This window comes from Pseudocercospora fijiensis, assembly GCF_000340215.1.
Source record: "Pseudocercospora fijiensis CIRAD86 unplaced genomic scaffold MYCFIscaffold_4, whole genome shotgun sequence".
Taxonomy (NCBI): Eukaryota; Fungi; Ascomycota; class Dothideomycetes; order Mycosphaerellales; family Mycosphaerellaceae; genus Pseudocercospora; species Pseudocercospora fijiensis.
In genome coordinates, this window is record NW_006921535.1 from 3933689 (window position 1) to 3959671 (window position 25983).

The 25983-nt window shown below is 50.3% G+C and overlaps 8 protein-coding genes across 8 annotated transcripts; 3 read left to right on the top strand and 5 right to left on the bottom strand.

Moving 5' to 3' along the window:
* Window positions 1–8404: 8404 nt before the first annotated feature.
* On the bottom strand, window positions 8405–9949 carry MYCFIDRAFT_59084 (uncharacterized protein). The gene is made up of 2 exons (XM_007927711.1): window positions 9813–9949; window positions 8405–9762 (listed from the first exon to the last, which is right to left on the bottom strand). The coding sequence occupies exons 1-2, from the start codon at window positions 9859–9861 to the stop codon at window positions 8585–8587; spliced, it is 1227 nt and encodes a 408-aa protein (XP_007925902.1). The 5' UTR covers window positions 9862–9949; the 3' UTR covers window positions 8405–8584.
* A 1715-nt stretch (window positions 9950–11664) lies between these two features.
* Window positions 11665–12903, bottom strand: MYCFIDRAFT_211329 (uncharacterized protein). The gene is made up of 2 exons (XM_007928445.1): window positions 12075–12903; window positions 11665–12025 (listed from the first exon to the last, which is right to left on the bottom strand). Exon 1 carries the CDS (start codon window positions 12730–12732, stop codon window positions 12130–12132), a length of 603 nt encoding a protein of 200 aa, XP_007926636.1. The 5' UTR covers window positions 12733–12903; the 3' UTR covers window positions 11665–12025; window positions 12075–12129.
* Window positions 12904–12912: 9 nt separating this feature from the next.
* Window positions 12913–14379, top strand: MYCFIDRAFT_188435 (uncharacterized protein; the record flags this gene model as incomplete). Its single annotated transcript, XM_007928446.1, has 2 exons — window positions 12913–12931; window positions 13319–14379. The coding sequence occupies 2 exons, from the start codon at window positions 12913–12915 to the stop codon at window positions 14377–14379; spliced, it is 1080 nt and encodes a 359-aa protein (XP_007926637.1).
* Window positions 14290–16482, bottom strand: MYCFIDRAFT_59080 (uncharacterized protein). Its single transcript, XM_007927710.1, has 3 exons — window positions 16158–16482; window positions 14807–16078; window positions 14290–14722 (listed from the first exon to the last, which is right to left on the bottom strand). Exons 1-3 carry the CDS (start codon window positions 16361–16363, stop codon window positions 14488–14490), a joined length of 1713 nt encoding a protein of 570 aa, XP_007925901.1. The 5' UTR covers window positions 16364–16482; the 3' UTR covers window positions 14290–14487.
* Window positions 16483–16701: 219 nt separating this feature from the next.
* On the bottom strand, window positions 16702–19680 carry MYCFIDRAFT_154006 (uncharacterized protein; the record flags this gene model as incomplete). Its single annotated transcript, XM_007928447.1, has 1 exon — window positions 16702–19680. One exon carries the CDS (start codon window positions 19678–19680, stop codon window positions 16882–16884), a length of 2799 nt encoding a protein of 932 aa, XP_007926638.1. The 3' UTR covers window positions 16702–16881.
* A 708-nt stretch (window positions 19681–20388) lies between these two features.
* Window positions 20389–21755, bottom strand: MYCFIDRAFT_97819 (uncharacterized protein; the record flags this gene model as incomplete). The annotated part of the gene is made up of 2 exons (XM_007928448.1): window positions 20389–20641; window positions 20692–21755. Coding segments are annotated over 2 exons (1317 nt in total), but the record flags the coding sequence as incomplete, so codon positions are not given.
* Window positions 21756–24179: 2424 nt separating this feature from the next.
* MYCFIDRAFT_59074 (uncharacterized protein) lies at window positions 24180–25242 on the top strand (the record flags this gene model as incomplete). Its single annotated transcript, XM_007927709.1, has 2 exons — window positions 24180–24331; window positions 24399–25242. 2 exons carry the CDS (start codon window positions 24180–24182, stop codon window positions 24898–24900), a joined length of 654 nt encoding a protein of 217 aa, XP_007925900.1. The 3' UTR covers window positions 24901–25242.
* Window positions 24198–25242, top strand: MYCFIDRAFT_164595 (uncharacterized protein; the record flags this gene model as incomplete). Its single annotated transcript, XM_007928449.1, has 2 exons — window positions 24198–24331; window positions 24399–25242. A coding segment is annotated over exon 2 (330 nt), but the record flags the coding sequence as incomplete, so codon positions are not given.
* Window positions 25243–25983: the final 741 nt, after the last annotated feature.

Here is a 25983-nt window from a genome sequence, read left to right on the forward strand (position 1 = left end):
TTTATGTAACTTTGCATGGTTCCCGGATGTTGATTTTACGCCGACACTGCCAGAAAGTGGTGAAAGCGGAGAAGAGGTTCCGGAGTATGAGGGCATATTTTGTCTTGACCCAGAGCGACGCAAGGTCTCGGGAGACACTGGCGACAAGTTGTTCGCATCGTCTCTGTGAGATGGAGTCGAGCCCGAGCGGAGATTTCGAGTGGTCAATGTCAGCTTCGGGGTATGAGTGAAGGAAGGCAAAGTGTTGCTGCGCCCAGCGCTGCGGTTGTTATGAGAATGATGGAGGAACGAGGCCATGGTGCAGGCGCGGCGCTCGCTGGTTGCATGCAATACAATGCGATTATGCGAAGCGTGTGGCTTAGCCGATCCAGAGCCTGGCCCAGCTGAGCGCACGCAAGCCAGCACGCGGATAGCCAGATGCCGTGATTAGCAACAATGCAGATGTCAGGAAGGCATCATGTTGCGTTGCGTGCAGAGGTGACGGCTGGTAGAATAATAATATGGATGGCGAGATGCGCTCAGGACACGGCAGTGCCAAAAGCAGCAAGTCGAGGACTGCAGCAGAATGCGGGCGTGGATGATGATGTTTGCGTTGTTGTTGGTCGGCGCAACCAAGATGCAACTCCACACTTCCTTCCAATTAAACGTTGATATGCGTGCAGATCGGGGCGGGTCTCAGACTACACCATCTGCGATGAACTCTCGCCTTTAGACTCTCTGCGAGCCATTCTTCGCCCTTCAGCAAGATTAATGATAACGTTAGTGAGTGTCTCACAGAGTGGTGGAGAGGGAGGATGAAGTCATCATGAAGATGCTACACTAAGTTCTATTATTCAAGGGTGGGCGTAATCCAGACGCTTTCGGCTGTGCGCGGCATCCTAAGTTATGCTGCACGCAGATGGCCTTCTTTCTGCCCGCCGGCTAGGAATGCCATAAGCCGTTTTCCTTCGGCGTGGGAGAGAACGACTCACGCGACAGAACCAAGGCTGAATCGCTCCTCTGCCTGAGGACGCGAACGCCGGCTGTCTCATATTCATGTCACCTGCCTTTCGATCCCATCCGGATATCTTCAGCCCGAGATGCGCCCAGGATATTGCTTGCAGCCATCGCACGTGTGAGACGCTCTGACACTTTCTCCGCACCCGGCGCCGGTGCCGCATTCCTCCTCCTCCTCTCTTCTCCACTCCCGCCCGTCTCAGCCTAACCTCCGCCGCAAGCAGCACTGCTGTCGGAGTGCGCCACAGATGGTGTAGAATACCTGAGCACGGGCCTTTTCGCGGAGCCAAGGTCTTGAATCAGAGGAGGTGCTGATACAATGATTGTCCAGCGTGGCGTAGAATCGGTGCCGGAAAGGACGTCCCAGACTGTCTTGCGAATGCAGGTCCAGGTGTACAGTAACCGAGGAAGATATCAGACTTGGTTCCGTTGACAAGAACTTGGCTTTGATGCGAAAATGGCAACTGCCAACTGCCGTCACATCAACACAGATGGCAAGGAAGGCACGCACAAGCATTAGGTAATTGCAGGCCGAAGTTGAGGAGTGAGAATACATTACAGGAAAGTGTCAGATATCCACCAAACACGCCGCCGCCCAGCTCGGAGAAAGCGTATACTCATGACCCAAACGTACCATTCAATGAATGGTTCATGCGTATCTCCGACCCCGTACTTTCTCCACGCATTCATCCTTTTCCCAACACTGTGGCAAAAATCCCATCACCAAAAATGAGCCCACTGCAATGCTCGCGCTGATAGCTGGAAGCAGAAACGTCAAGAACATACGCGCTGCTGAATAAGGGCCTTTCGTCGTTTTGCGAATGACCAGTCGCAAACTTGAGTCCATCGCCTTGAAGACACACACAGCCCAGAGGACCATGGGAATGTAGTTCTTCATTGTGCATCGCACTCTCACTCTCTCGTGCCCCTCATGTGTAGGGCGGCAATTGGAATCTACCACTGCTACTGGCCGCGAGATGTTGAAACAATACGTTGTAGCAGCAGCGATTACCCATACTGCGATGGCGACGGCGTCGCTTGGATCCCCACCGGCGTCGGCTTCGGTCGATTGATTCTTGATCTTCGGAACCTGATTACCGACTGTTGGCTCTATTGCGCACGTAGTTGGATCGACATGTGCTTTTGGCGGTGGAGGAGGACCACGTTCCAGATCATCGTCGTTTGATTTGATTGAGGTGGAGGCACTGAGCGGGTACATAGGGAGAGCGTCGCCCATGGCGGTAGCTTCCTCGGTGGTCGTGTAGGACGGTAATGAAGTCTCAGATCCCTGCGGCTCGAAGCTCTGTCGGTATGCCGGGTGGAAAGGTGCGTCTGAAGTCATCTTGTCGTGATGACTGGGCTGAGTAATAACGAGGACGAGGATGTAAGCTCTATTGCTGGGCTTCGATGAAGATGTATCGATGTTGACGTTGTCTGTGTGATGATGGTGAATTGAAGGACGAAAGCGACAAAAGACAACCCAAAGGCCAGCTGCACCTGGTCAATACCATGGGAAGGCGTTCGGAAACAGAGCTATGCGCCTGACGTAGGAGCATGCGGTATGATGGTCGGCAGGAAGCTGCGAGAACAAACATGATGAAGCGCGACTTCCATCAAGGAAAGCCTACAGTCAAATTCGTCATCTGTCGTATCACTACATACAGAGGACGGGTACATTACTGATCATGTACAGCGGATAAACGTCGATCGTCCACCAGTGTATCCCTGGATCACATACTGTCGGCAAGATCGGTAAGACCAGAGGTCTTATCCAGGACCTCGGAAACGATAGAGGTGATCTTCTTAATGTCGACGGAAATGGCGGCCTTCGCGTCAACGAGAGAGAGGGCGCCAGCATCGACACTAGCAGTGGTGGTGTTGATGGCACCGGTCACGCTCTGGACCTCAGCGTAGAGGCTCTGGACAACGGACAGCACCTGAGAAACCTGACGCTTCTCGGTCGGTGCAGCGAAAGCTGCGCCCATGATGGCTGGGACGGCGAAAAGTGAAAACTTCATTGTGGCTGTTGATTGCTGGACTCGAAAGAGTGACTAGGGTGAGAAATGGAATGATCAACAAGTTGCTGTCGTGAGGACGTCAAGAGCGTGGAACAGTAGGGAGATGGAAAGAACTGAGAGGAATACTTGGCTCTTGTGTCTGCATTAATTCTCCTGAAGCTATAGTCTTCATGGCGGGTACCGAAGAGCTTTGATTGTTTGTCCAGGGCGTGCGACGTAGCGTCGATATCGTTGCTAAGTATTGGTATCAACTCTGTTGATGATTTTCGGCGAGGGTGGAAGCGCTATACAATGGAGAATGCGTCTTTCGGAATTGCTTGCCATTCTCCAAGATTGTCTTCGGCCCAATTTCTTCAATTGCTTTTGGAATTGCGGCGCATCTTGCTAGGGGAGTAGACCGCTGCTTATCCCAACTTCCCAAGACGTGAAGTCGATCAAGTGTGAACTGGTGATGGCGCTAATAGGTGACAGAGTTAATGTTGTCAGCTCGTAGGGATGTGACTCCACCGTGGATTAGCAATCACCCTTGTATACACCATGTAATATACGGGTGTATACTAGGTGTACACAGGAGAGGGCCCACATTAATACCTCGATATCTTAGCAAATCCGACCGCTGACGGCGCTGAGCCTGTATCTCGGCTGTTATCCGCGAATTGCATGACTCCTCTATGAGTGTATACTAGGCATCCGACCTCGAGGGCTGTGTACGTGGTGTATTACACGCTGTATACACGATACACTGGATGGTGGGCTCCATCACTATCAGCTCGTCCATTTTGCAGTTGACTAGGGTAGCATCCTCTCTGAAGGCGACTTTCAGAGATATCGGCGGCGTTGGAAGGCTGCAGTTCGTCAGAGCAGTGCAATCCCGCAACACATTCGTCGGTTCTTCTGATTCAGACCTGCCCGTTTTGATGTAGTGTGCTTGGAAGTATCTTCAATTTCCTCCCATCTCTCGCAACGTCGTCATAGCAGGAGCAAGGGCTATGTCATGAATTTTCGGTTTCTCTTCGGCGTGCAGAAGATCAACGCAACTACAGACTCTGTCCGCATCGGAGTGACAGTGGATACTCGGAGGCGTATAAAGTCCCATACCAGCGTCCGAGCGCCTGACCCACAGCTGACCGGGGCTTCCGACCTTGTAGAGCGGCGGTCGGCGTAGATTGTATACGCTTCCGCTCCTGCGCGTCGACGCGTACCGGTTTGTTTAGGTTATTGTTTTCTACCTTGCTATCGTACCTTACTATCGCTCCGCGCTATCGTTTCTATCTCTTCTATTATTTAAATTATACCTTTAATATCTTCTAATACTATATTAATTGCGGACTACCTCGGAGGAGGTAGGGATAGGGATATTCTAGCATCGTAGGTATAGGGTAACTTCGCGCTAGGTATAAGATTACGACGAGAGTAGAGCATAGTCGGAATCGCTAACTTTTCGGTAAAAAAGGAAGAAAGGGACGATTTAGTCGATTCTAGTAATAAAAACGCGTTAGTATTCCTAGACTATCGCCGCCCTCGAAAGTCTCGAGTTCCAGTTAAGCTAGACTCGTACTACGCGTTCTTACTATATACCGATAACCTCCGCGAATAGCGTAAACGAGCTATTCTATATAGCTTCGACGACTCGTTTAAGGTACCGGTAAAGCAATAGTACGCGTTGTTACTATATACTAATAATATATAGATAAAGAACAAGAACTATATCGAGAAGAGTAGGCTAGAAACGACGCGTTATGTTTGCCGCTTTCGTAAGCAACTATACTAGAAGTCGGATAAGACTAAAGGGTATAGTACGCGGCGCTTTAATAAGAAGATTAAACGCGCGCAAGGCTGCCCTATAACGATAAAGGTATACACTATATATAATAAGGATAATAGGTCTAGTAAGCTAGAGATTGTCGTATGTCGAGTTTAGCGTATAAGCCGCGAGGATTACTCGGACTACTACTAGTTAGATAACTTCGACCTCTTCCGCCGATATAGCGTATTATTAACTACTATAGGGCACGAGGTATACTATAGATATAAGCCGAGTACGGTATAGAAGACATTAAAGGCTTAGTACGACCTAGTAGCGAATACGCTATTTAAGGCCGCTAGCGGCAATTTTATAATAAAGTACGACGTACTTAATTCTAGTCGCGCCTTCCGGAAGGTATATAAGGATAGAAGGCTCGGCGGCGCGTCGCTAGTATAGCAAACATAGAAAGAAGATGTATTCGAGTAGTATTAACAAGGTTAGTTAATCTTATTATTATTATTAAGCTAGGGCGTAAGGTTAGAAAAACAGCTATACGGACCGTCGCGCCCGCGTATCCGGACTCCGATTAACTAATAGATCGACGCGGAAGTCTATCTAAGTTATTAGCTTAATAGATAAAGATATTAGACTCGATTACCTACGAATACTAGATATAAAAGGTAGAATCTCGAGATTCTAAAGTTCTTCACCTAAAGCGGAAGCGCCGTAGAGCCTTAGCTTCGAGCTAATAAGATAATTTAGAAGCTACGGTAATACCTCGGTCTAGCTTCTAGCGCGCCTTAGCAGACCGAACCTTAAACTTTAGGATTCTTTTGTTTATATTTGCGGTTTTCTATTATAACAATTACTAATATATTATTATAGAAGGGCTATTTTGCGAGAATATAGAAGCTATACGCTAAATCGACAAAGAGACTACCTACGGCGTCGTATATACTAGCAAAACTAGTATAGAACTACTTAAAGCCTATCGTACGATCGCGTTTATAAACGCGATATATAAGACTAATTACCTAGATTAGTTTCTTTATACTATTATAGTAAAGGATAAATATACTATTTCTCGTATAGCGGTATATATACTCTTACCTACTAACGACGGCGATATTGTTACGGAGTTTTTACGTACTATAAGCAGGTAGATAGGCGGTATTTAGGTACCTAAATTCCTTCTTATAGACGACTTAGTAGCCGAGCGACGCGTAGTTCAAATAGCATTTACGACGACAATATACCTACTATACTACGTCTACGTTTAGCGCACTATCGACAGACGCTTTAGCGCGAAAATCTACTAAGAGACACGTAAACACCTATACGCCGCCGTAGTATACCGCTACTCGCTCGAAGGCGCGAAAGAGTCGCTCTAGGCCGCTATCGATAACCTCCCCCGAAACAGCGATTATAAGTTAAACTATATATATTTAGTTTAAGACTTCGGTAGCGATATTCGCCTATAGGCAAACTACTATCGCGTTTATAACGTGCCTACTATCGTTAGACAATATAAGGATACTAATATAAATAAGAGCTTTTACGCGTATCTTAAAATAGACGGCAATAAGTCGCTAATAGCAGCTAACTTTATACTAATAGGCGTAGCTATACAAACAATATAGGAGGGCGAGCTTAGAGACCTTCGGTCGGACATTGCTAGTAAGCGTTAGGCATTAAACGTATACCTACTTACGCGCGGCGACGACGACGAGCTCCGGACCTAGCTTCTATGCCTTCTATAGCCTATTTAGCGCAAGATTAGTGCTAAGATTAATCGCGTTCTTAACAAGTCTATATACTAAGACCCGAAGCTATTATTAACCGAAGTAGGCGCGCTTACCTGCGACTATAAATTCTTCTGCTAATATCGCGTCCTTTACGCCGACCTCTAGTATTATTACCTTATACTTAAACGCGTTATTATTAAAGATTATTACTAGCAACAATAGGTTAATATATTTGCTAGACGCGCTCTCGAGGTCTACGAAGAAAACGCTTCTAAGTCGATAGTAGTATAAGAAGACGCCGCCGCCGCCGAGATCGTATATACGCCTACCTATCGATTAAACGTCCGCGAGGTACTTACTAACGCGTACGAGTTAATCTTTTAACTCGAGCGCTTATGCGACTAATAAGGCATAGACGAGAGCGACAAGCAACGCGAGGTTATTATCTCGAAGATGCTAATAGTCTTCTATAAGAGTAGTAATAATATTAGAAAGGGCTTTACTAACCTCGTCCTTACTTACTTTAAGAGTACTTATCCGGAAGCTATTCTTATACTAACAAAAGCGCCGCCGCCGAAGCTATTATAAGCGCTATTACTAAGCGATATTATATCGAGCTATTGCCTTCTAAAAGCGACTAACATAGCGCCGCCGCTAAAGAAGCGGAAGGGTAAGAGCGTAGATACTATAAGTAAGAAGCCGAAGCGATCGAAGAAATAGGTAGAGAAATAGGTAGGGTAAGAATATATACCTAAGCGAATACTAGCGGCGCTAGCTTAGCTAAATTTTAGTAAAGAAGCGCCGTTAGCAGTTCTAGGCGGTATCGACGCGTTCTTATCGCGTTTTCCTTTAAATTCCGCCGTTACGTAGGTCGCGTAGGTAACTAATAGCTTCTATATGCCTCTACCGATACTACCGGTACTAAATAGATAGCAATACGCGCCTCTAAGCGCGATATAGGTCTATAGTAGCATACCTTATATACCGCCGCCCTCTAATATATATTAACGCTATTAAAATAGCCGTAATCGCTAACTATACCTCGAATTTTGCTATACCGCTGTTTTGCTAACAAACTTTAGCTTTATTTTTAGTAATATAACTAGTATCTACTAGTAGAGAATGCGGGGTCGTTAAACACTATAAAAACAGTGCGAAATCTATTAAATTGCGACTATACGACCTCTTACTATTAATATTTAGTATACTAGCGGAAATCGCACTACTACTACTACTACTACCCTAACCTATCGACCTAGTAACCGCGACGTATAGAGACATCGATATTACGTTTTCTATAGTTACGTATACTACGGAGCGGACTTCGATATCTTACCGAGTCCGCTACGGCAGGCTGACCCTATTCTTAGAAGGACTAGGGGCTCGGACGCTGGTATGGGACTTTATACGGGCCCGGATACTCTGGTATCCCTGCATTTTCATGGATTCGAACGAATAGCGCTGCTCAGAATCGACGGTCCGCGTTTAGTAACTGGCACTCCGATGCGTACAGACTCTGTAGATCTCCGTGATTAATTTCGGTTCTCCAAATTGTGCTTTGCCGGCCGAAGAAACGTGATAATACTGCAAGCCTATTGCCCATCATAGTAAATCTGGCGGTGAGCAGTATTGGGTGGCTGCCTTGGGGAATGTCCTGCGCAACTTGCAAGCAAGGAATACATTATTAAGCAGGGGAGAACAGTTGATGTTCCAACCTTGAATTGTCTGAAGCGACTGTTCCTTCATCGCGACGTCAAGGGTAAGCATAATGAGACGCAGAGCAGAGTCCGCCCGGATGTTTGGGAAAACAAAACCCTTGTCCACAAGCGCGACAGCACCAGATCAGGGGGTAAGCCTCGGAGCAAGTGACTCGATGAAGGCGACATGAAGAGGAGGATCCAATTGTGAAGGACTTGCGATGCTCGAAAGAAATACAGCTCATCCCGATATCAAGGATATAAAAAGGTTCGCAAAAGGAAAATGTTTGGCAGAACTTCCATCTTCGTTCAAGATCCTTCTATCCTTCATCAGAGACCAGAGAAGAACAGGAACAGACCGCTGACCCGCAGTCAGGTCGCCTACGAGGTCCGAGAGTCTTTGTGCTCAATCTTGTCACCAATCCCAGTGCTCTCGCCACTGGCGCTCCTATTCTGACGCGAGGAGCGTCGCTTGTTCTCGCCGTACAGGATCGCCAGTATGTAGAGCAGTCCCATGATGCCGGCGCCGACACCATATCCAATCTTGGCGCCCTTGCTCTTTCCTCCAAGTTGTAGACCAAGGCCTCCATTGACGATACCAAGGAGAATGACGATACGGCCAACGCTCAAGTGGAACCAAGACGAGATAGTCCGGCCTTGCGTCTTCTTGTACATGCGATGATGGAGGACGCCCCATAGTGGCTGGGTAAGCATGAGACCAAAGACGACGGTGCCGATGATTGGATGGCGGTTACTCCAGTAGTGCTCTTTCGATGCGTAGTAAGCTCCAAGACCGAATGCAATAATGTAGAAGGACAGGCCAAGATACTGAATCGCGGAGTGTATGATGAGCAAGTTGGGTAGATTGCCGACGCGGATGAGAATGCCACCGATTGGAAGGAGGAAAGCAACGGCAAGGCAAGCGAACACAGCGTGAGCGATGATATAGGAATCCGACACACCGCCACCGATTGCTTGTGTGCTGGCTTCGGAGGCAGTGGCTGCCAGGAATGGGTTCGCATTTGCAGACACTGCACCTCCTTTGGCACTTGCAAAATCCCAATTGAAGCCGCCATGGTCATCGTGATAAGAAATCTCGGCTGCAAGATCGTCGGATTGGATGGGAGTTCCGGACTTGGAGGCGTAGATCCAGGTAGCGCCTGTGCCGGCGAAGTTCATTGAGCCTCCATTCCAGGAAGAGCAGCCAGCACATCTCACATTTGCTGTCAATGTGCCGTTCTCAACGCCAGATCCCTTCAAAAGAGTGACATTTGCGCCTTGACCATTTTGGTGCTGTGGCTCAATGTGGCCCTTTCCCAACCTGGGAGACACGGTGACGTTCATTCCGTTCGCAGATAAATATACCACGAATATATTGGCGCCAGCCATACCCTCGCCCTGGCCAAGCGCGATCCATTCGTGCGAGGTCGATGGTCCGGAAATCTGGAAAAAGATGTCGCCATTGCCAGACTGTGCTGTCTGGTCGGGAATGGAAAGTGAGAAGCAGATGCCCGATGTCGAAGGACACGTCTTGGACACAGCTGCTTGGGCGCTTGCGGCTGTACAGGATTAGTGAGTGCTCCTGTTGAGTCGCGGTACGACTACTTACATAGTAGGAAAGCAAGAGCAAGCACTTGGCCCAGAGATCGCCTCATCATGGTCGGTGTCGCAAGGCTGTATGTTGATCGGCTCTGGTGAATTATACGGAAAATTGTTGTACCGAGACTGCTGTTCACCGTGGAAGCTCGGACTTGTTGAGGATATTCGAGAGGTATGAAACTAACACGTTATATACATATGAACAATGGCAGCTTCCCTTGCGACTCCTTGAAGGCAACATGCTGACCCTTGGTCCAAAGCATGTCCGATCCCTAGCTGGTTTGGATCGCGGGAGTTTCATGGTTCGACAAAAGCGTCATAGACCAGTACAAAGGAAAGGAAGCAAAGCCCCAAGCATCTCGGCCAAGGCAATAGTTCTAAAAGGGCCAATTGGCATTCGTCGATTACACGCTTTGGAAGCCTCGTCCAGTCGCCGATCACGTTAACTGAACACCCCTACATGTCAAATCCCGGACATGGAGGAACGACTGGGGAGGCTGACGAACGCAAATCTCCTTGCTTGCCCATTGCAATACCAGAGACATCATCAGCAGCGCGATCCCAAGCCGACACGCGTAGCCAAGAAGCAGATGTCTGCAAGGAACAGCCCACTATGCAAGCTGACAAGCCCCGAGACTATGATACGAATCAATAATCATCAGCACTGCCTCAATCCTCCCGGTTCCTCTGCTCGGAGTGAAGAGAGACATGGTTGACGTGATTGCATTGCGTGTGCAATGATGATGCTGCCGGGAGTTAGTTCTAGGAATGCCAGCCAGGCCTTGCCAACTAGGGCAGTCTTCAGAATCCAAGACAAGTAGTGCGGTTGTCTGGGCTGTGAGTTGCCAAGATAATCCAACTGCCGGCTACTCGTAGGCAAGGTGTGGAGACATATATAAAGAAGCAAGGAGTGATGAGCAACAAGAACGATGATGCGCATGCGACGCTCGGCATCGCAGAAGCCGGCTGACATGCTGAGTCAGCCCACACATACTATACATCCTCTCTTTCTATTCTCCATTCGGTTCTTGAGCAATTGCCCTCCACAGTGTTGGTCAGAGTATCGAAGATGCGTAGAAAGAGTCACTGGTGCGAGCTAGGCCATGCGAGGAGTTCCAAACAGGGCCGAGAGCTTTCTATTCTACTGTATAAAAGCTGATACATTTCGTCTCGACTACAGGGGCACTGGGCACCGTCTGTCCCCTCAATTTAATATCGTTCCTGCATCGTCGGCGCAATAGCATTTGCTGAGAACCATTGTTAGCATTTCAACAAAGTGCTATTCAGATTCCAGACTCACCCATTTGGTGCACATTGTCCATCAGCTCCGGTTACGAGACGACATTGAGTTGCGCAAAGAGGTGTGCCGAGCAGAGGGCACAAAAGAGCACCATTGAGCTGTGGTTCTCTTGTCTCGACAATCGGTGATGCGGCCGTGGATCTGATGAAGGCAAGGAGAACTGCGGCCAGATTTTGGAGTTGCATAGTGGTGGTTGACCTTCGTTGGTGAGTTCTTGGCGGTGTTTTTGGTTGATTTTTCCGACGACGATGTTGCTGTTGATGTTGCTGTGCGATCGCACTTTTTCACAATCAACGCTGCAGCATCTGCAACTTATATATCTAAACACATGTTCGCCTGTTCACCTCCACACTTCTCTCCGGAAACGACTCAATCCGCCTCGACTCGTGTGTGTTTCAATTGGGTCCCGCATAAATGCCAAACTCACTAAGTGGTTTTCACTTCTCGTTCAGTCGCTAGCGGGTGCGAGTAATAAGGTAACCCTAAGTGGAGAGCTCCTACATGTGGTTGATTTTTGACGATCTGCAAGACAAATACCGAGGCAGCTGGTAAGACATTGGTTGAAGACGATGTGTAGTTCGCAGACTTAGCTGCTCAAAGTCTTACAGACCACATGGCAACTTCAACTACCTAGACCTATACTCTCGCAAAGATTCGTACTCGTCTATGCTTTCACGCATGTCAATCTCTCGTGCCAGTGAATCTCTGGACAACGAAACGCATTTAGGCAGATCTGGCGGATTTGTCCCCAGAGCCGACCATAGAGTAGGTGGTCAGATGTGCATCATAGTCCAAGGCATGATCCAGTGCACGTCGTTGTGCGGCTGTAGCATCAGTAAGATGCACCGCAACATCATCGCCAAACTTTTGATTGATCTCTTCTAATGTCAACCTGGCTGTTTCCGGAAAGTAGAGGTAGACAACTGCCTAATATCAGTAATACATTGGAGCTGTGGATCGCGAACAACTCACCTGGAATGAAGACGATGCACCAGCATATGACAACTAAGAAATATTTCCAGCCGACTTAGCCAATCGGCGCGGTCTGCAGGAGGACAATCGTCGAAGCGAATTGACCGAAGAGGCTAAAACCAATACCGATCGACCTGATCTCTGTCGGAAAGATCTCGGAGACCCAAAGGTACATGGTGGTGTCGCAGCCTGTGCCTTGGAAGGCCAGGTATAGAAACATGAAGAAGATCCCGAACCCGTTGCCGACCTTGTTCGTAGTACCAGCATAGCTTGCAATCATGGCTGAAAGGCACCGCCTGCACTGAAGACTCCATTGGCGGTCGCGATCGTAGCTGTAGTTCGTCCAGCGTAGCCCGGCTGGCCTTGCTGCGTTAGATCGAAGTACTGATACCAGCCTGGTTGCCCGATAGTACTGCTGATGACCGAAGTGCAGTAGCCGTAGGTCAGCGATCCGAGGGCGACGAAGGCCGTTACCAGCTTGTTGTAGGTACTTGAATGTGATCCAAACGCTATCCTTAGTGCTCGAAATCTGTGATAGTGTCATTGAAGGCGTATGTTCACCTTTCGCCATTGGCCAACGCTGGTGATTACTGCGTCCAAACGTCTGGGAGAAAACTTGCACCTCTTGCACCTCTTGCACATCTTCGTCGCACCTCATAGGAGTGCAGCAAGCTACTGCAGCTTCAGCTCGAATAATAATGCGGTGCAACGGATCAACACCGCAAATGCTTGCTGTATTCTAGGGGTAGTCTCTCCACGCCAGCTTCCTTCAGCCGCAAGTCTATATATGACTGCGGCGGAGGAAGCCCAAGAAGAGTGTAGAAGGACCGAGTCGATGATGTGGAAGAGAATGTGGTGTGAGAAATGAAGTCGTTGCGATGACCCTTGGAGACCGAAACTTTCGGCCGGCAGACGGCACGCAAGTTGTCACTTCCCTCATCTGATTGGACGAAAAGAGACCCTCTATATATTTGCCTCTGCTGTAACGAATGGATAAATGGTGCCAAAATGCTTGTGATCAGGACTGATCTGGTAACGAAAATCCATTTCACGTCAGACACACGAAATGGATGCCGCCGAGCAAGGAGTTCTTCACGATCAAAGACCAGACGCGGCTCTTGGTCATCAATCACGCGAAAACAACACTCAAGAAGACGTGAAACCCCCAAAACAATCATATCACAACACCGACATCGAAGCAGGACCAAAAAAAACGACAGAATCCCCTCAACAAACCCATGAAGCCCCTCCACCGCCATTCAAAGCCCTCTCATTCCTCGACAAATTCCTCGTCCTCTGGATCCTGCTCGCAATGGCTCTAGGCATAATCCTGGGCAACCTCGTCCCATCAACCGGGCCAGCCTTACAGAGAGGCGAATTCGTCGGCGTCTCAATCCCCATAGCAATCGGTCTGCTAGTCATGATGTACCCGATCCTCTGCAAAGTGCGCTACGAAACTCTTCACCTGCTCCTCAAAGAACGCATGCTGTGGAAACAGATCGGGATTTCTTTCTGCCTGAATTGGATTCTCGCGCCGCTGTTCATGACGGGCCTCGCGTGGGCGTTTTTACCGGATCGAAGGGAATTGAGAGATGGGTTGATTTTTGTGGGTGTGGCGAGGTGTATTGCTATGGTGTTGATCTGGACGGATTTGGCGGGTGGGGATGGGGATTACTGTGCTGTGCTGGTGGCTTTGAACAGTGTCTTGCAGATTGTGTTGTTTGCACCTATGGCGGTGTTTTATGTTACGGTCGCAAGTCACGATCCTGCTCCAGGTACCGATGATGGCGGGTCAGCCCTGTACTCGGATGTGGCGACGAGTGTTGCGGCGTATCTTGGAATTCCTCTTGGAGCTGCGGTGATTACCAGGTTGGTTCTTCGGAGACTGCTGGGCGAGAGGAATTATCAACTCTATTTCATCCGCTTCATCGCGCCTTGGAGCTTGATCGGTCTGCTTTATACCATTGTGGTGCTCTTTGGATCGCAGGGACTGCATGTGGTTCAACAGATTACGAGCGTGCTGAGAGTTTGTGCTCCGCTGGTGGTCTACTTCTTGGTCATCTTCCCGCTCACAGCCTGGATGATGTGGAAGTCTGGATTCGGATACAAAGTCAGCAGTACGCAAAGCTTCACCGCCGCGAGCAACAACTTCGAATTAGCGATCGCAGTGGTGGTCTCCGTTTATGGCGCTGGCAGTCAGGAAGCACTGGCCGCTACAGTTGGACCTCTGATCGAGGTACCGGTCTTGATTGCATTGGTATATGTCATCAAATGGTGTCGCAAGCGGTGGCAGTGGAAGGATTAGCCTCCTCGTGTATAGCTCCTCTTATCGATCATTCAATCGAAGACTGCTCGATATCCGTCTCCCGCTCCAGCCTGGTCGGCAGTTCGTTCTTCCACGCCCTCAACAGCCTCATTCGATATCCCAAACCTCCTCCTCTCGATTCCTAATGTAAGGCACAGGAACATCCGCACCATACTTGACCAATCCAATCGTCCTCCCATCCCCCAGAAAAGCAAAAATATTATCGGGATCCTTATACTCAATCTCAAAATGTTCAAACCTCGGCCTCTTCATGAATTTCAAATGATGCAACATACTTCCCGGCCAAATCAACACTCTCCCATCTTTCGTATTCTCCTTATACCTAATTCACAAAATCAATTCATGTTGCAGCAGCAGCCCCCAACATAAACGGAGGTAGGTATGGTATGGCATGGGAATAACTCACCAAGACTTGCAGTCCTCACTCCAAATCGAATGCTTCGCATGCCAAGCATCCATATACGCGTTCAACTGATCCGTCACGTTCTGTTTCGGAAACATGCTCTTGATCCCATCTTCCTGCACCTTCCTCGCACACTGCATGATATATTCCGACTGCGTCTCATGAGAAGGTAAAGCGCACCCCTGACCCCAATTCCCTCGAGGTCCACTCACGACGAAATAATTCGGAAATCCGGGATGTGCGATGGATGCATAGATGTTTGGATCGGTTTGTTCTTGCATCACGCGTCCGCCGAGGCCGGTGAGACGGAAGTGTGGAAGGAATTGCACGTCGAAACCTGTGGCGCAGATGATCACGTCGACGTCAATTTCGCGTCCGGATTCCGTGGCCAGGCCGTGGGGAGTGATTTTGGATATCTCTCCCCATATCACTTCCACATTCTCCTTCGTCAAAGCTTCTAAATACCCTTCTCCCGGTGTCAGCCTTCTACAACCCGGGCTCCAATCGGGAATCAATCTCTCTTTCAAGTCATCTCGATCGCCCAGTCTCGCTCTCATCGAATTCTGTACAAAGTCCTTAAATTTCACGTTCAATTCACTCCCACGATAAAACATATCCCATCCGGCCATAAACGACTTTTCCATTCTCGTTCGATAATTTTGCAGGTATTCCGGATCTGTACGGAAACGTTGTTTCTCTCTTTCGGTGTAATGATGTTTTCCTGCGGCTGCGGGATCTTGGGCGAGAGGGTCTGCTTCGGTGTTTGTGATGTTGGTGCCGAATTGGGGGGATATGTAAGTTTTGTTTCGCATGAAGACGGAAAGTTTTGAGACGGCTGGGGCGATGGCAGAGACGATTTGGATTGAGGAGCTGCCTGTACCGATTACTGCGACGGTTTTGTTGGTTAGGTCGACATCTTCTTTGGGCCAATTCGCGGAGTGGACGAGATTGCCTTGGAAGGAGTGGAGACCTTGGATTGCTGGCCATTTCCACTTTGACAGGACGCCGGCGCCGTTGATCAGGATGTTGCAGGTATCAAAGAAGGTTTTGTTGGTTCTGCGGTCTTTTAGTTCGACGTTCCAGATTCCTTTCAGATCGTCCCATTCGGCACTGATGACTTCGGTGTTTGTCACGACGTATGGTTCTAGATGATTTTCGTGGAAGAATTTCAAGAAGTACTCTTGGATCTCGGGAGCATAGGCATAATAGCCGCTCCAGTCTGGATTGGGATAGAACGGGAAAGTGTACGTATGTGCTGGGATATCGCAAGCACATCTGTGATACGGGCATGGCCATGTCCATCAGCGAGGATGCTTTGGATGCAGAACATTTTCATACATGTAGGTGGTCTTACCCAGGATACCTATTCTCATACCAAGTCCCTCCCACACCGTCGTTCTTCTCATAACAGACCAGCTCATAGTTCGTCAACATCTTCCGTGCTTTATATGCGCATAGCATGCCGGCAGCACCCATTCCCACGTGGATGATTCGGATCCTTTGTGGCTCGCATTGTGGATGGTCAGGCACCTGAATGCCCGGGTCCTGAACGTGAGGCATACTTTGACAGACTCGGGTTCGCTGACGATGATTTTTAGATGCGTAGCAGTCTCTGGGTCGTGAATGGTGATGTGGACGGATGTGCAGTAAATGAAGAACGCATGAAGTTCATTTAGGCACTCGGAAACTTCTCCATTGCGACCTTGACATTCATGCCTTGCTGTTAATAAACGATAAGCGCCTTGTCGCAGGCCCCGCCTATGTCCAAATTTTTCAACCTCGGACAAGAACACGATTTGTTGTTCGAACGAGCGTTTGAGTGTGGCAAGTGGAGTAGAGTCGCGTGGGCTGACATGTGTCCGCGCTGGCCGTGTTGGCGGGGCTCTTGTGAATCGGCGCTCTATAGCATGCAGTGACCTCTGAGCATTGGAGTCTGATCATACAAAAGTGAATAAAGCGTCATATCTCACTCCACATTCAAGCAATGCTTTGATAATGCCGTGCGCTTCTTCAGGATGCTTACAGCCAACCACACAGCATCAGGCCGGGATTGTTGCCCATGCACCTGAAGATCCTAATCAGGCACTGTTGCCGTCTTCTCCTCTGGTACTAGCTCTCGCAGCTGTACTCGCCGTGGCAATACTTGCGGTCCTCATCGTAGTCTTGTCCTTCTCTGGTCCTGGCTTTGCTCGGCGTCTCTTAGCCGGAGTATACACATCGTTAAAGTTCATGGCGATCGCTAAAAATCGCATGTCGCTATCGGGTTGGTACGCCAAGTCTCCAAGCAGTATATTGACTTTGCTCTTGAACTCCGCTTCGAGACTGTTCAATCGTTGTCGAAGTGCCGCTAGCATATTCCGTTCGCCTTCGAGACCCCCTTGCAGCGGCAATAAAGGCGGGATAGGAGAATCGGTCTCACGCTCGCGTAGTCTGGATCGCGTGGAGCTGGAGCTGGGGAAGAGCGGTGATTGTTGCGCTGTATCCTCGTCGGCCTCAGTAATACCCCATCTTCCTGCTCTGGTACGTGTCTCGATACGAGCGGCCAGATCCTGACGCCGAGTAAACTCGGCCACGCTGTAAGAGTATAGGCTGTCCAACGAGTCGCGATATGCGAGCATCAATTTGAACAGTTCATGCAACTGTGTCGTGAAATCGAGACCGACCATGCCCGAGGCACCTAGCAGTCCCTTCCGCGTAATATTGCGGAGATACTCTGCGTGGGCGTCGATGAGTGTGTCCAGCGTGGCATCCGGCTTGCGAATGTTCTTTTGCAGATCTGCCCATCCTTTCTCGATCACCTCGAAGAGGACGTAGTATTGCAATTGATCAATGAAATGAATCATCTCTGCAAGCCGACCCCTTGCGACCTTCCAGTCGGCTCCGAGTTTATCGCCCACCGCGCCCAAAACGCCTCGAGCACCCGTCTGTAGTCGCCGCCAAGTTGACGAAAGGGCGAACTCAACGCGCTTGACACGCCAGAGGAAGTTGAACACCTTGAGATACTGCCTGCCTGCCCATGGCGTGACAATAACGTCTAAAGGAGCATCAACGCGATACTCGAGAGTGAAAACGTCCCAGCCTATTTCGCCGTGGCTCAGCTCCAACATGCGAGCGTCTAACCTCCTAAGTACATCGGCGCTATCGTGCTGGGCGTTTGAGTTGCGAATGGCGTGCTCTAGTTGCGCTGTCAAGGTATGTCGATATTGGCTGTTCGCCGGTCTATCCAGATTTTGCGCCAAGGATTCCATGAGCAAGGCTATGAAGTCACCTTGGCCCAGCAACAGATATTTCTTCATGGCGCGAAGATGTGACGACAGTGCAAATTTCGACTCGAGGAGTGTCATCAGACGCGCCATGACAGTTTTGTAAGCCTCGTCAATGCTAGAAGATAATGTTGCCGTGTCGCCATATTTCAGCTCTCGCGTCGCGGATTTGCTGTACGACTCCACCCAAGCGCTGTCTCCACAGGCATAGCGGATGAAGTTCAAGGATTTGCCTATCAGATAGACTCGCGTTGCAAAATCTGCCGCAGTGATCGATGGTATCATGTTCTCTTGCACGCGATATTTGTCTTGCCAGACACTAGTTGCACCGCCGTCTTCGTAGTCGTGGTTCTCAATGACGAAAAACTCCTTGTGAGGGTCTTCCAATTCGCCATTGTAAATCCAAGCTTGCAGCATGTGGTAGAATGGCCTCGTAATCTGCGGAAGCAGTCTTTCTGCGAAACTGTGGACAAAAGGATCTCCATGTTGCGATGAGAAGTTGTGAATGAGTGTGATCAGCTCGCCGCCCTTCTTGCCTCGCACAGCTTCAACCATCATACTCATGAGCCGCAGACCAAGAGTCGCCTCTCGAGTCCAGACCACACATCGCTTGAGTGTCACGCCTGCCTTGCCCAAGCCACGATCGGGCGCGTTCTCGTCTAGTTGCGCGAGCGCTCGTCGTATTTGACCCTCCAAGGTCGCGACGAGGCTCAAGTAGGAACGTAATTCCTGTCCAATGGCCGAACGCAGACTTTGACCAACAAGACCTCCTTCCTGCGACTCTATAAATTCTGCCAACGACTTGTAAAGCAGAGAAGGTTCGGCAAGCTGGTGGAGAAGGGCTATAATTGGCACAGGCAGAGTGGTGGGAAGCTGCAAAGACTTCTTGTCGGCGAAGGGCAAGTGCGTCGATGACAAGCCTTGCAAGGTGAAGGGCAGATCTCGCAAGAGAGCAGACTCCGCGGGCTCGAGACCGTCCATTGCTTTCCTAGGCTGAGAATTCGGTACAGGAGCAGAAGCCACTTGTGTCTGTTGGGGGCGCGGTCTTGTCGGCACAGGCTTCTCTCTATCTCTCGTTGGCGTCCGAGTGCTTGTGCTGTCTGTCGGGACCCTAGGGAGACCATTTCTAGCAAACGCCTCGTCGAAGACTTCATTCTTCTCCTCGTAGAGCTCGGCTTCGCTATCCTGCCGTTGGATCGACTGATCTACCTGCAGCATGCCTTCCTCCTGTCCATGCTCATCATGCCCATGTCCATACCCGTTGGTCTGTTCGCCTTCACTCACTTTCAGCAAGAAGTAGAGGATTTGCCATTTGTTATTCAGCACTGGCTGCGCAAGCAATCGCGAATACAGGTTACTGAACGCAGCCGCCTTCTCAGGACTTGCGTTTTCGCGCAGTAGCTTGGCTCTTATCAAGTCCGCCGCCTGGGGCACGTCGTCGGCGGGTAGCTGGTTAGTCGGCGCGCTCGAGAGGATTTCAGTCGTTGCGGTGTTTGCGTCTTCCCATCTTTGGTCGGCGCGTTCTTCAGCTTCGCCGGGTTGCTGTGCGGGCACGAGCCGTTCTAGCAATGACTGAATTGCACTTTCGATGCGCTCTTCTTGCGACTTCGACATTGTGCTCTTTTCGCATTCTGGAAATATTGACTGTTGCAATCGGAGGGTCTGGCCACTCAGGCGACGCGAATGTTTCGAGCGTTGTTTTGAGAACGCGCGCCTGCTGCGGGGCAAGTGGACTCGAGCATGTGAAACACGAATTGGGAAGACTTCCAGTAGACCAATAAGATATTGGAAGTGTGCGAGGATGTTCATGTACAATGGTGGATTTGAATATGAATTATTTTGCTTTGGCTCACTCATCATATCGTAGCATGTGCCTGAGATCCTGTCCAGACACTTCGTCTCCCTCCCAGGAAATGCCACGTAGTCCACCCATTTCTTCTGTGGTGACGCCGAACTCCCATCAGTCGTAACGAAATTTCCGCGTCGGCGGCCGCATGTCAAAGCTAATACACAAGTGTCATGTACAGTTCAAACTACAAATAGTCCATGCTCCAACGCTTGGCTAGCCTGACCAAGGTCTCTGCGGATGACCATGGCTGCCAACCTGCGATGAGTCGGACATGTTCAAGTATCTCGAAGGCGACTCTATGCTCGCTGCAACGCCATAATTGGAACGGTCAAGGGTGTCAGAGGGCTCCTAGCTGCCTTTTGTGTCAGCGAGGTCTCCAGCGATGCCTGCGAGACAAGATCCTGTTACCTCCTCTGCAGCTGACCCTGAGGCATCTGTCCTTGCTGTGCCATACCTGGGCCGCCCTGGCCCATCATTCCATACGGGTTGGCGTAATGCTGAGTATCGCCGGCTATTTGTTGCATGGCCATACCTGAGATACCCTGTGCTTGTGATACTGGGCAATCCTTATGCGCCAGTAGCAATGTCTTGAGGCCGACTATTTCCTCACGAAGCTGAGTGACAGTTGCGGCCAGTGCGTCGTTCTCTGTGCTGAAGATCTCGACCTTCTGCTGCAAGTTTGCCAACCACTGCTTCTTGCGTTGCCGACACTTCAAGGCGGCGACACTGTCGTGCGTTAGCGGAGGTAAGCTTCAGGAACAGCAACTAGTACATACCGATTTCGCTCAAGGAAATTCTTGCGCTTCTCCTCATCGGTCATCTTCTTGCCTTTATCATCCAGATTTTCGTCGTCGCCTTCGGGACTACCTTCCATATCATCAGGTTCTTCCGACATGGCACTGGCACCACGACCCTTCTTGCTCGCAGGTCCTTTGGCAGGTGTCTCTTCGGCTTTCCTCTTGCCATTCGCGGCCTTTCCGGCAGCGCCCTTCTTGCCGCGTGTGTTGCGAGAGTTGGACTTGGTATCTTCCTCAGAGTACTGGTCGACTCCTTCTGTGCTACCGGAGATATTGCTGCCGATGCTTGCTTTGTTTCCGCCACGGTTGTCTTGTACGGTCTGCTGGTAGCCTGGTTGCTGCGGTGCCATGGTATAACTCTGCGCATTCCGCTGCTGACCACCAGCCTGTGCCAGCATAAAGAGACCGTTGGCAGCCTCGTTACTTTGATGTGATCCGAACGGATCTTGGTTGTCTTGTTGTGCACTCGCATTCGGGTTGTACGGCTTGCTGTCGAGGTCGGGCTGGATGTTGGGATTTTGTTGCGGCTGGCTTGTTGCAGGATGTGAGCCAATGTAGCTATTGGCCTGTGTCTGCGCTCGAGCTGTCATTGCCGTGCGATGGAAGTCCAGAGTACCGGGCGTGGCTCCTCCACTCTGCAGTTGATTGTACAATGCTTGAGAATTGGGCGATGGCTGCGGGAACATGGACCCGCCACCGCCAGGCGTCAAGCCAGTGCGAAGGGACGACTCGTTGGGAGTCGGGAAGCTTCCAGCAAAGTGGTGATCGCTGTTGAAATAGTCGTTCGATCCAGTTGGGCCGGTGAGCATAGCAGGACTCAATGGACCTTGACGAAGAGAACCGGGCCAGCCGGGTGTGTTGCCAGGTAAAAGCGACGCTGGCGACGTAAGGCTAGTTACACCTGGTAACTGCGTCTTGCCCGGTGTCTCGGCAGGGTTGCCAAAGGCGTTCTCAAATGGATTCGGCTCTTTCGAGAGGTGACTGGTATTTCCAAAGTAGTCGCCGTCCCCGTTCTGCGTGGGTTTTGGTGGTGGAGCGAGGGGCGCATTGGTGGGTGCGGCGTTGACCTCCTTGTGATCGGCGTCGTCTGGTTGCTTGATAGTCGGGACAGACGTTTCTGTTATCCAGTTAGTCATGCGTGGTCGCACTGGGCATGTTGTCGCAACGAGCAGTGACGACGAACCTGGCTTCGCCTCTCCTTCCTTCTTCACTGAATCTAGTGTGCAGTCAGCAATGACGCTTTGCGCGTTAATGCGATCGACTGCGACAGGAGGCATGCCATGATTGCGATGGGAAGCGCGAGAAGGTAGACGATAAGGGCATGGCATGGCATGGCATGGCCGGTCGCAAAGCGACAGCGGAGATGAGTGGACGGCGACATACCTGAATTCTGCAGCGACGTGCGATTCGACCGCGGCGATGCTGTCTGACTCTTGCTGTTGGCATTGAGATGCGGTGAATTGGTAGCGGAGGAGCGTGTTGCAATCGAGGTAGCCATTGCGCCTACGTCACTGGTGATGATGATGATGATGATGTATCTGGGCTCGGCGTGATCGTCTGTTTTGGACTCTCCTTCCTCTCCACCACACTACTCGAACGTGCACAATGTTCCTCTTCTCTACCAGAATGTGTCAGCAATACGATGCACACCACAACACGCAAGCAACGATGCTGGCGACCCGATGCGCCTGCACAGGTCGATGCATTGCGATGCGATGCGGTCAAGGCAAGCGAGCACCTCTGCAGCATGCGACTGCGAGTGGCGACGCATCGCATTGTCGCACGCCGAGCAGCAACGTGCCAACGTGTAAGCACGGCGGCAGCGATTCATTGCAGGACGAGTGTGTGGCTCTCGAATGGAAGACAACGTACCTTGGACCGGAGTCGTCGAGTCTCGTGATGGAATATCAGGCCTGTCGATGGCCTTCGCCTCTGGTGCTGCTTGTGCGTGACGCAATGTCCGATTCAAACCAGGAGGCGCGTCGATGATGCTGCGCTTTCCGCGAAACACCGACTCCAATGGTAATGATTGAGTGAGTGCCAAAAGATTGACCAGTCTTCGATATTGCTCCTCTGGTACGACGGCAACGTGACCGCGCACGCGAAACACCGTCTGCGCTGTGTAGAAAGGCAGGTGTGCTATGACGAAGGAAAGAGCGACCGACGTCATGCGAGGAGGTCTCGCGCTTTTGAGTCTGCCGCGCTGACAAAATTCGTCTGGGCAAGCGTGGGAGCACGGGCCAATTCTTGCCAGCTCGGCACTGGCACGGACGAGACGCGTCCGCTGCACCTCACTCGCCCGTCATTATTTCTTTTTTCTCCATCCCATCTCTTCTCAACAAGCATGAGCGATCGCGTGCTGGGCTTCGTTCCCTCTTTGTCTGCGTGCAAGGTGGCTGATCCTTTGCTGTCCGGACACGCCGGCACGCGACTCCTCAAAGCTTCGAACTTTTGTCACGTGATGCTCGGCATCAGCAGCGCCACCGCTCGCGATCGATCGCCATCGGATCTCGGTCTGAGCAGCACTCGCACTGCCGTCTAGGCGCCGCGTGTTTCTGCCTTAGCTCGCTCTCACAAATCCCACCAGAATTTCTCTCTCTCGCCCGATGGGAAGCAATCACAGTGTTCGCGCACGAGAGTAGTCGATATGCTATCCTTGCAAAACTACGACATTGATAGCATGGATGCGAAGGAGTGTTATGTCATCATCACACATTCATCCTGGCTCGCCGAAATTGTACCGACGAAATGGAAGCAAAGTTCTAGTCTAATCATGCACTCCGGAGACAGCTCCTCATAACTCAGCTTCACCACCACGGAACATCGAGGCATTAGTACTGCTCTGAGCGTCTGATCAGTCTCGTACAGAGACTACCTTGCAGCTCGTAGGCCGAGAGACCAGATGCAGGTTCTCCAAGCTCTTTCGAGCACTGCTTCTCGGCAAAGCGCAACAGGAGGGCACAACAAGTGGGCACTATTTGCCGGAAGCGCTTTGGGCGAAATGATTATCTGTCACGGCAATGCCTGTACCTCAAGATCAACAGGTATGTGAGATGATGGCATATTTTATGAGGCCTCACGAAAGTCGCGGCCTCTACTGCCATTTTAATCGACGCCATAGTTCTCCACAAGAAGGCAAAGCTGTAGACAAACAATTCATGTTGAAAGACTCTTCATCACCTCACTGCATGCGGAAGTGTGAGAGGTTGTTTGTTATATGATGATATGTTAAGCCTCTCACACTGCTACTTAGACTTAGATCTGTATCTCACAAGTCTATCATTTCATCAGGTGTCTGTGCATTTGCATGTGCTGATTGTTGGCGCGGGGCATGCCGAATTCGGACCACCAAGAGACGTCACTGCCCAACTTTTAATGATCAACACTCGACTCACGAAGACTCGACGTTTTCCAACCGAACGGGGTCCGCACCGGACTTGATTTTGGAAAATCAACGGTGCTTCATCATGGCGAAGGGAGGCGGCGAGAACAGCAAGAAGGCACAAGGCCAGGCCAGAAAGGCTGAAGCGGCGCAAAGCAAGAAAGATGCTGAGAACGCAAAGAAGGCAGCTGAAGAGGCCAAGAAGTGGGACAAAGGCGCAAAGGACAACAGCAAAGCGTATGTATGATCTGAGCACTGTCAAAGCTGCGGCGCAAGAGGACAAGAGCTGACAACATGCACACAGAGACGCTGCAGCAGCGAAAGCAGCAGAAGCCGCTCGAAAGAAGGCAGAGAAAGATGCACTCTTGAAGGAGGAAGAAGCCTCGCTCCCTAGCAAAGGCGGAAAAGGCAAAGCCGCACCAGCGAAGAAATCCAGAGGCCTCGATCTCTCGGGCCTCGATGCACCATCTTCTAAGAAAGAGCTCGCACTCAATGCGACTGGTATCGATAACGCTCTTGACGCGTTCTCCCTCGTAACCGACAACAAGGATAAGATCGATCGTCATCCAGAGCGGAGATTCAAGGCTGCATATGCGGCGTATGAGGAAAGAAGGCTGGACGAGATGAAGGATGAGAAGGGTCTCAGGCGGCAGCAGAAAATTGATCAGATCCGCAAAGAGTTTGAGAAGCATCCGGACAATCCGTTCAACCAGGTTGCTGGGACGTATAACATGTCGAAGGAGGAGATGAATGAGCTGAGAGATGGCGAGAAGGCTAAGAAGGAGGCTATGCTTACTGGGCAATGAGCATGGACGTTGATGTCGGATTTTGTGTTGCAGCGAGCACGGCGTCTTCATGAATGGCGCGAAGCTTTCGCACAGGAATCGAGCGATAGTGCTACGGACATGCAATTCGTCATGCTTGCGATGAGATCAGGTCACTTTCTCACCAGGCACGCTCGTCACGAACGAGGGTACGTACGACTGAATGGAATGGAAAGGGCACGGCCGACCTCGGAGAAACTTCTGCGAAAGTCGACAGGCGTTCAGCGGCAATTCCAAGGTCGATCTTCGTCTCATTCACCCGAAAGACTCTTCCACGAGAGAATCATCCGCACCAGGCTCAGCAGTTCCCAATCTCAACCCCTCAATCTCTCTTCACTCAAGACACTGAATCTCCTCCTCTCCATCTCAACCTGCTTCTCACATTCTCCAATCTCCTCCTCCAAAATTCGCATTCTTTCTCCCTCAGAATTCAGCCTAATCCCGCAGCCCGTCAAGCTCATCTCTAAGCTTAAGATTCTCGAACCGCCCAGCCTCCCATTGTCTCTCTGCTGATCATCTCGTCGGCGAAAATCCTACCTCGAAGACATTGTCACCTCTTAATACAGCAAATTCTTCTGCGACGTTATCGTCACTCGGTATGCAGTCGATAGGTGGTGACTTGTCAAGACGACGCTGTCATCATCAAGCTTTTCAAGATCTTCAATGCCCGGCTAAACGTTCCTTGAGAGAGAGGCCTCTGACGAGAGGCTTCACTTCGGCCTATGTAGCTCGGAGGCGGTGTTTAGGCTTGCGTTTTTTTTTGTGACTCTAGAGTATGAATTTTGGCTTCTAAGGTAGATCTATGAATTTTTTTTTTCTGAAAGAGAACGAGTGAGGGAGGTACTCTGGAGCGTGATGCATGCAGGTTCTTGATGTGCTCGAATTTTTCTCCCCCTGGGCTTTTGGTGTTGAGAATTTTTGTTGACTTGTTCGTCGAGGTTCTTGGTTGCGGTGTGTTGTACATGTAGTAGGTCCATTGGGCGCGGCGCAGATGTAAGGTAGTGTAAGAAGGATACTGAGGGGAGCGGTTTATACATGTTTTTTTTTTGGCTTTTGCTTTTGTTT